At 42.9% G+C, this 10,000-nt stretch overlaps 1 protein-coding gene across 1 annotated transcript in view; it reads left to right on the top strand.

The window, feature by feature from the left end:
• smarca1 (SWI/SNF related, matrix associated, actin dependent regulator of chromatin, subfamily a, member 1) overlaps positions 1-8,791 on the top strand; it is a 17,031-nt gene extending 8,240 nt beyond the window's left edge. The window contains exons 16-24 of the mRNA XM_031571431.2: positions 9-134; positions 475-585; positions 1,208-1,321; positions 1,655-1,777; positions 2,031-2,163; positions 2,262-2,380; positions 2,709-2,921; positions 3,336-3,446; positions 7,099-8,791. Coding sequence (XP_031427291.1) covers positions 9-134; positions 475-585; positions 1,208-1,321; positions 1,655-1,777; positions 2,031-2,163; positions 2,262-2,380; positions 2,709-2,921; positions 3,336-3,446; positions 7,099-7,161 — 1,113 coding nt within the window. The 3' untranslated portion in view covers positions 7,162-8,791. The remainder of the gene's footprint in view (positions 1-8; positions 135-474; positions 586-1,207; positions 1,322-1,654; positions 1,778-2,030; positions 2,164-2,261; positions 2,381-2,708; positions 2,922-3,335; positions 3,447-7,098) is intronic.
• The last annotated feature ends 1,209 nt before the right edge of the window (positions 8,792-10,000 follow it).

The raw sequence follows: 10,000 nt of genomic DNA, 5'->3' as shown, positions 1-10,000 counted from the left end.
CCCCTTAGACAGCGGAGATGAATGAACGAATGGAGACGCTGGGCGAGAGTTCTCTGAGGAACTTCACCATGGATACGGGAGCGGAGACCAGCCTGTACAACTTTGAAGGCGAAGATTATCGTGAAAAACAAAAGGTGCAGCCGCAACCAGAGCCGCCCAATGTTTTGGTCTCAAATGTCCTGCATAAATGATCAGAAGTACTGAATAACTGGAACACGCTTCAGTTATGGAAACAATAGAAACAATTATGAAAATTCAAACATCAAATAATTTTTCATTTTTGTTTGTTTAGGTGTCTGTGCATGTGGGTGTCTCTGTTGCTTGTGCCAGTTGTGCGTATGTTTCTGTTTGAGAGGGCATGTGTGTAACGTAACGTAACGTAATGTGTCGGTAGTTCTGTATGTCTGTCGGTGCATGTGCGTTTGTTTGTGTTTATGTGGATGCACGTGTAACCCACCTGTTTGCGTTCCTCAGCTGAGCATGATGGAGTGGATCGAGCCTCCTAAGCGGGAGCGCAAGGCTAACTATGCTGTGGACGCCTACTTCAGAGAAGCCCTGCGAGTCAGTGAACCCCGGACACCCAAGGTAACCCCCCCCCCCAGTAGACTCTCCAAAGCAGGGTAAAGGTCTATGTACTGTATGTCACCCCGTTGCCTGTATGAAAGACTGTATCTGTATCTGTTCCCACTGTCAGTAATCGAATTTGCAAGGACACTGTTTTGGTCCTCAGTGTTTCAGGGGGAAGGTGCTAATGAAGAGAACAGGCTCATGTGTTCAGTGTGCCATACGGAGTGTGGGAAGTGAGACTTGAGTGTGCATTTGTTTGTTTGTGCTGAAGGCTGCTGGTGCGTGTTTAAAGCTCTCTGTGTGATGTTCCGTAGGCCTCCTGCGTGTGTGTGTGTGTCTGTGTGTGTCTGTGTGTGTGTGTCTGCGTGTGTGTGTGTCTGTGTGTGTGTCTATGTGTGTGTGTCTGTTGGTGTGTGTGTCTGTGTGTGTGTCTATGTGTGTGTGTCTGCGTGTGTGTGTGTCTGTTGGTGTGTGTGTGTCTGTGTGTGTTTATGTGTGTGTGTCTGTTGGTGTGTGTGTCTGTGTGTGTGTCTATGTGTGTGTGTCTGCGTGTGTGTGTGTCTGTGTGTGTGTGTGTGTGTGTGTGTCTGTTGGTGAGGGTTTATCTGTTTAAAGCTGTGGGCTCTGTTGTGTGCTTTAGGCTCCCCGGCCCCCTAAGCAGCCCAACATCCAGGACTTTCAGTTCTTCCCTCCACGCCTCTTTGAGCTGTTGGAGATGGAGATCCTCTTCTACAGGAAGACCATTGGATATAAGGTGTGTGCCTTTGTTATTATGTCTGTGGAACCTAAAGGGTTAGACACTGATACTGAAGCGGGTTTCTCTCATTATAACGTATGCCTTTTAAAAAGTTCCCAGATATATATATATATATATCTGTATATTTTACTTTTTTTAATATTTGATATTTCATTTAATAGCTTCGTTAGAAGGCTATGGTTTAGGGAAAATGAATGCCTTCAGAAATCAATACTGTCAGTATTGATTATCTCAGATGTAACACAGACATGTGCCATGACTTTCTCTTTCTCTCTCTCTCTCTCTCTCTGTCTGTCTCTGTCTGTCTCTGTCTCTGTCTCTCTCTCTCAGGTGCCCAGAACTCCAGACATCCCCAATGCAGCCCAGGTCCAAAAGGAGGAGCAGTGCAAAATCGACGAAGCCGAACCTCTTTCACCGGAGGAGACAGAGGAGAAGGAGAAATTACTCACACAGGTACACACACACACACACACACACACACACACACACGCACAGACACACACACACACACACACACAAAGAGACAGACAGACACACGCACGCACGCACGCACGCACGCACGCACGCACGCACGCACGCACGCACGCACGCACGCACGCACGCACACACACAGACACACACACACACACACACACACACACACACACAGACGCACATACAGCATACCTGTCTGTGTCCAGCATGTACACTATGTTGTTATTTCAAGGGATTCACTAGTTGGAACAAGCGTGACTTCAATCAGTTCATCAAAGCCAATGAGAAGTACGGGCGTGATGACATAGACAACATCGCTCGAGAAGTTGAGGGCAAGACTCCCGAAGAGGTCATAGAATACTCTGGTAAGACGAGTGTCAATACTTTGCGATGTTACACGACAACTCTATCTGACCCAATATAGAAGAGTGACTGCATGTGTCCACTATGTTTCACGGAGCAGCAGTCTTTTGGGAGCGCTGTAACGAGCTGCAGGACATTGAGAAGCTCATGGCCCAGATCGAGAGGGGAGAGGCTCGCATCCAGAGACGGATCAGCATCAAGAGAGCCCTGGACACTAAGGTCAGCCACTGGTCAATACACAGGAGATTTCACCTGACGCCGTTAAATACTTTGTTGCCCATGTGCGGTTAATGTTGAAAATGGTGGTTTGTGGTCAGTGATTATAGTAATTAAGCACCACAAGTTTTCGTCTCCAAGGACTTCCATTGGTTTTGTTCGTATTGCGAACTGTACTTTGTGTCTGAGCCTTAACGATGTGGACTTGGCATTATTATAAGTAGATGGAACTGCATTTTCAGATGACTTACCCTGTGTTTTCACGGCTCTGCTCTGCGTGTTGTGTGTTTCTGTGTTGTATTGGCATGTGGTTCTGCGTCTCTGGCCACAGATAGCGCGGTACAAGGCTCCGTTCCACCAGCTGCGCATCCAGTACGGCACCAACAAGGGCAAGAACTACACGGAGGAGGAGGACCGCTTCCTCATCTGCATGCTCCACAAGATGGGCTTTGACAAGGAGTACGTGTACGAGGAGCTCAGGCAGTGTGTGCGCAACGCGCCGCAGTTCCGATTCGACTGGTTCATCAAGTCCAGGACTGCTATGGTGAGCCGGCCACCAATGGAAGTTTTTCCTGTGTGTGTGTGTGTGTGTGTGTGTGTGTGTGTGTGTGTGTGTGTGTGCGTGTGTGCGCGCACGTGTGTGTGTGTGTGTGCGTGTGCGTGTGTAATGGGGGCTCATGAGGCGTATTTCGGTTTGAACCATCAGCATACCATTACCATACATTCAGCGGGGGGCAATAGTTTTAATAGGTTGCAGTAACAGCATTCTGGTGTTCAGCTGTAATTTGCACAACCCCACCTTTGTGCATATAAAACTGCATGTAAAAGACAGCAGAGTAGGCACACAGTGGCACCAGGGCTGGCATTAAAAGGCCTTTGAGAAAAGGCCCATGTGCTGCAGAAATGGCAGGTTGTGTGAGGTGTTGAACATGCCGGTGCTCCCCTCTGTGCTTTGCAGGAGCTCCAGAGGCGCTGTAACACGCTCATCTCCCTGATAGAGAAGGAGAACATGGAGATAGAGGAGAAGGAGAGAGCGGAGAAGAAGAAGAGAGCACCAAAGGGACAAAGTGTAAGATATCACACCCAGCAGCCTGTCACATCAACACAGAGACAGTTGCAACATTGGCCTGGTAGAAACTACCGACTTATACGTAAGGGATAATGTATAGTCCGACGATACTGACAGACGGACTTTATATTATCCTGCATCACCGTTACTTGCCAAAATGATAAAGGACATGTTTAAGTGATTGTCACGATTCGGAAGGCAGAGACCCAATCGCAGACCAGATGCAGGAACTGTTCAGGTTTATTTACAAAAGGTTAACAAAATAAAGTCCAAAAGGCAAAAACACAAAAGATCCGGGCAAAAACTAGAATTCCAAAATAACACAGAAGACACAGAAGATCCCAACTTAGGGACCCAAGCACTGGCAAGGCAACAATACAGGAAGCAAGGAAGCAAGGAAGCAAGGAAGCAAGGAAGCAAGGAAGCAAGGAAGCAAGGAAGCAAGGAAGCAAGGAAGCAAGGCGGAGCAGGAATACATGAACGCACAAGGCTAATTGAAACAGAACTCTCACCATGCTAGTATGACGAACCAACATGGAACAAAGGACAGACTGAACTTAAATAACAGAGGGGGAACTAGACAAGGGGAATTAACAAGACACAGGAGGTACCAATCAGGGAAACAAACAGGGTGAAGATTGGGAACAGGTGAGGGTAAAAACCAGGAAGTGGCAGAGGGCAGGTGGGGGCGGAGTCTCAGGACAAAGACAGACAACACATGGCCGGACAAGACAAACACAACAAGCACATGACAACATAAACAAACAGGAAAAAGCACACATGTCAGGAATCAGGTAACACAAAAGGGAAACAGAGCAGGATCCTGACAGATTTTGATGCCCTTTCGTGACTTCCGCTGAGAAAAAATAGTTCTTTGCACAAATAGAACTTTAAAGTTTCAGGTGTTGTCTTAGAAGCGTAAGATGTGACTTAGAAGCGCAAAACCATTATAAAGAAATATCAGACCTCTGAGCGTTGGGGTGGCCCATTCAAATCAGTGGAATTTTTGCACCATTCTGAAGAGTTGATCAGAATGTATGATGCAGCTTCTCTATTGAATGATCATATCACCCAAAGCATCTACATATTTATACTTTGTGTAAGTCATGACATACAAAAGTTAAACCATATATTATTGCTTGTCAAGCATAGATTTCATCAGTTTCAGTGACAGTGTTTTTTATTTTACATTTGCTAATTTTATAAACAATGTGTTTGTGAATGTGATTGTGCTGCTGGAACAGTTGACAGTTGCATAACGTAACCTAGGCAACTACATGGATGAAAACACTTTGTTCTACGAAAGAAAGGTTTAACTCTCCTACCACCTGTTGGATGAGCAATACATATCGTCTAACAAGGCACAGGGCAGCGATTCTCAACCAGCAATGACCCACTGACATTCTGGCAGACATAGGCAGACAGTTACACTCTACTATTAAAATATTAAAGTTCCTCTCCTGGCATTGATTAAGCCCCTAAAAACTCATCTCTGTTCTTCAAAATGACATATATTTTTCCCCTCATGGCTTTAAAATGGCTTGGATGTAGCTCTACACCTTTGCCTCATTTAACTTTCGCAGATCTATGAATGCAAACTAGTCCCATCTCTTATCTATCTGCCTTAGGCTTGAATACATTATCAAACAGCTAATAATGTGTTGCTAATGTTAGATAAACATTGGTCCTAATCGGCAGCTCTGACTTAGCTAGATTGAATTGATAAATATCCAGATGTGGCTTTAAGGAGAAAAGAGAAGTAACAATGTGTTTTTTTTTTAAAAGAAGAAGGAATATACACAACTTAATTGTTCATGTGGCGTATTACTATTCGTCATAACACCACTAGCAATATTAGGCTAAAAACGTCAGCTACGCAAATATCCTTGTGTGACAGAAATATTTAATCCTACTCATCCTCCTCAGATAGTACTAGTTCATCAAGTTGGTCATCTCATTGTCCTTGGGAAATCTGTTTACACATGCGTAAATACCCGACGTCAATGTTGGGAAATCTGTTTACACATGCGTAAATACCTGACGTCAATGGTGGGAAATCTGTTTACACATGCGTAAATACCTGACGTCAATGTTGGGAAATCTGTTTACACATGCGTAAATACCTGACGTCAATGTTGGGAAATCTGTTTACACATGCGTAAATACCTGACGTCAATGTTGGGAAATCTGTTTACACATGCGTAAATACCTGACGTCAATGTTGGGAAATCTGTTTACACATGCGTAAATACCTGACGTCAATGTTGGGAAAGCTATTGGAGGAGAAGCGGTGCCAAAAATGTGCAGAATAGTAATAATAATAATAATAATAATAAACATAAACAGTAAGAAGAACAATATGTGAATGCAGCGCAATTACATAATTACTTGTCTTTAGAACCTTGATGGGTTACTTCTGGTGATAACTCACTATGTTCAAAAGCAGGAAGTATGTCTGAAATGTCACGGGTCAGTGAGCCAGAGTAGATATGTCAGGCCAGCATGTATGCAATATACAGTGACAGTATGTGCCACAATATCAGGGAACAAGGTGTTCAGTCATATTTTCACCATTGGACTTACAGTGACAGCACACACATTTTGACCCTCCTGGGAGTCATCTACAGTGAGCTCAGCCCTTAGGGGTGGGAGAGGTTTTGCAAAGGCCAGCATGCCAAAATTCTGTATGTAGTACTTTGGGTCTATGAAAACTTTTGCTACACAAAACAATGTTGATTACTGTAAGTTTCGTATATTCCTTTCTTCATTGCAATACAGAGGTTCTTTTTTGAAAGGAGGTGAAAAGTCTATGATCATCAGTCTCGTGATTGAATACTGTAAGATTGCTTGGTTCACAAACGATGTTTGTGGGATGCAAGAAGGTTTGTCATTGTTTATCAGTAGGCTGGCTACATAAGACTTGTATGACATAGAATTCAGTTAGTTATAGACAAGTTATAATAATCAGTCATTGTTATTAAAAGAGATAGACAGTAAAATAAAAATTTGGATTTTGACTGCCTTGTTCCTAAACAGTGACATAAGGCATTTTCATTCTGATGGCAGTAACATGTTCATTGGCATAAATATTTACTTTTGAGACATTAACTAAGGATCGAACAATTTTACTAATAATAATTTGAATTTTTTTTTTATGACAGTTTGAGCACAGTAGCACAGTACACTTAATATTATATGAAGCACTTTTTAATTCACTTAGCCAGTTTTAGTACACAGAAGGTTCTTTGTGTAATGCATTGCACAATGCCTTTATATGGTGTATGAGTCTAAAAGAGCTGTATAAATGATCGCCTTATTCCAGTGTTTCCCAAACTGGGGTACACGTACCCCCAGGGGTACGCAAAGGGACGTAGGGGGTACGTGGGGAAAAAAAATGTATTTGCTTTTTTAAAGTGAAACAGCCCATTACATTTTCAAACTGAGCGATAATGACATCTTAAATAGTCTGAATAGCCCAGTCGCAATGCCAAAAATACACTCATGTATACATTGTAGTGTTCAGTGAATTAATTACACTGCCAACTGCTGGGGGTACGTAGCTGGAGATTGAATATCTGAAGGGGTAAGGGACTGTAAAACATTTGGGAAACGTTATTCCAATTGTAACTCTTTGCTTTTTTTCCACTGGCAGACCCACAAACGGAAAGCAGAGCAAGACTCTTCAGCACGGAAGGAGAAGAGAGCCCGCACCTGACGGGTCAGGGTCAGGGTGCTCTGGAGTATTATGACTCATTCACACACACTTACCAACCAGTCCACTCGCTCGCATTTCCGATAATCCCATTTTCTGTGCATGAAATGTATGCAAAAAAAAAAAAGGAAAAAAAAGAATAAAACCAAACAAGTAGGTGTGCTTGGCTTGATGTTCACCTGGGAGGTTGTGAGTTTGAGCCCCCCCCCCCCCTTGAGACCCCCCAGCCCCTCCCCCTTGAGACCCATGGCAGACTGTGACATCATAAAGACTTCATTGTGATTGTGTGCGGTCGAAGCTGAATCTCTGAGCCAATGAGATGCTGTGGTTGTGATGTAACATACTCATGACGGATGGATATGTGTTAAGCCCCTTTTCTGAGCGCGTTGCATTTACAGTGTGCTACTACTCATATCTTTCTCATGAAACTCTGCGCTAGCATAAACTCCCTGATAAGAAAAAATCAAACAAAATGGATCTGAGCAATCATTTCGCCACGATTGGCGCCTATGCCGACTGCAAGGCCTCTGATTTGTACGGGGTTTTTCTTTCCCACTCTTTTTATAGCCGTTTGATGCACTTTGAAGAAAAACAAGAAGTTAAAAAATTTAATCTGATGTCTTATTGATTTGGCATGCGGAAAAAAGAAAAGGCAGTTTTATGTCTGTTTGTTGTGTTTCTGTGTTTGCCTGATAAGCTGTTACGTACTTCATCTTGTATTACCCACATGACTTTTGCACATATCTCAAGCGTTTTTCTACATTTCATTGAAAGGGTCATATAAGCTTTTTACATATTCATATTTTAATCTTTTCATGGTTTCCCCCTTTGTATGTATTAGCTCCGTGCTATTAAATAAAACCAAAATTGATTCTTAATGGCTTTTGGCGTATATGTCAGGAAAATACACAAAAAAAAAAAAAAAAACATTTCCGTCAGAGCATAATTTTGAATATCTGCTTGTGTTACTCAGATGGTAGACTCTTAGCATCTGATGGTATAGCCATCTTGTCTCTCTTTGCAGATAAAGGAAATGTCCTGTTGTAAGAACAGATCCTGTATTGATTCCCTCTGTGTCTCAGGAACACCATTATCCTGCCGAGGAAGCTGTGTTGAGTCCAGTCTTGTGGCCTCGTCTCTCTCTGAATAATGAAATGTAGCACGTGCATTAACATACATGCTGCCTCTTCCGCAGGGGGACTGCTATGCTCATGAAATGATTTAACACATTAACAAGTCTGTGTTAGCAGATCTTGTGAAGTTCCACACATTACGCTAAATGATGCAGAAGCCCCATTACCAACATTTAGTCTTTTCTTTTATTAACCGGCCACATGGGGGAGCTTTAAGTCTATCGTAATCCTTTGCCTGAACTGTCCTAGTGGTTCTCTATGTCCTTGTGACACGCTGATTTTGTTCATTTGGCTTTAAATCATTTTTGCTTGTTAAAATTACAGTGTAGTGGGAACTAAACTAATACAAGCCTCATACAACCCATCCGTGTAAATCACTGAAGAGGGTGTCACCAACCTGTCATGTCCTTATGCCCTCATAAATGCCCTTATATGTATTTCCTCTAAATCCAAATGTATTATCATCCTGTAGACATAACAAGATAAATATGTTGAAAAGGCATCTGCTGGATGTATTTTATGTTTTCCTCTTGCATCTGTTTGGATAAGCTCTTCAGTAAAGTGGAGGGGTGACATTGACTCAGATGAGGGTATTTAACAGACAGGCTTGCCAGAGTCTCTGGTTGAAGTGTGGACAACCGGCCAACTGGCTGCAGTGTTCAACAAAAACACTGATGCAGGCTCACTGAAAATGCAACCTGAGCCTGCTGTGACCATCAGCTATGCAAAACTGAGATGCTACACATTGAAGCCCTTTATACTGACCTTGATCAGGGTAATTCTGCTATGTTGACATACATATCTGATTTTATAAGCATGTGAAAGACAGCATTGCAGGGATTCTCCAGTGCATTTCCATACCTTAGTAATGGTTATGGTAAACATGATGTATTTCAACAGAAATGTTACATGGTTTGGTATGGCGACCTTTTAAAATGACTCTCACTTGGTGAGACGACATCCTTAAGGTTGCCAGAGCAGCCTGGCAGATCCTGGCATTAGATATTTCTATTTGTTTAGTTTTTTTCCATGTGGATGATTTCTGTGTGGAGTCCAGAACAACTGTTCCACTCTCAAGAGTCAAGGCTATAAACACACATCCCCCATCCTCCCACAATTATGGTGTCAGTAATTTGTAACATTTCATTATTTATTCATCATTTTTTTAATTTAATCTTTGAATTTGAATTTCAAAAGGGAAAAGTGCTGCTCTGCCAGACAATACACCAAGGGGCGTTACTGAGCCGCACACTCAGGAGTGGATCAGGTGCTGGTCTGACCACAGGGGCTGCCATCTGGGCAAGAAGGCAGCACTGTATATAGTCATAAACTCACTAGAAGTATAGTCATAAACTGGGTTACCGATTACTAGTTACCCTGTTTAAATGTAATAAGTAATGTAACTATTTTAATTGCTACATCAAAGCAACGTAACTTATTACATTTGATGACTTTTTGATTGGCAGACGAGAGGCGGTGCAAATTCAAACAAGAGAACCAATCGAAAACCAAAATTTGAGCGCACACTGCCAAATGATTAGCGCCTGTCTAGACGGCGAAAAGATTCAAAGCAAAAGTTATATTCTTATAATCACAAACTCACAAGGCTCCACCAATCTGCCCTGCTCCGGGCCTGGTAAAGCCTGCTCCCTATTGTAGAACTCCCCCTAATCACTGCCTAACGAGGCCCTTTGAGACCACAGTCACAT

The sequence above is a fragment of the Clupea harengus genome, chromosome 8 (assembly GCF_900700415.2).
Source record: "Clupea harengus chromosome 8, Ch_v2.0.2, whole genome shotgun sequence".
NCBI lineage: Eukaryota > Metazoa > Chordata > Actinopteri > Clupeiformes > Clupeidae > Clupea > Clupea harengus.
Note: the sequence above shows the minus strand (reverse complement) of the source record. Positions and strands in the feature narration are given on the sequence as shown.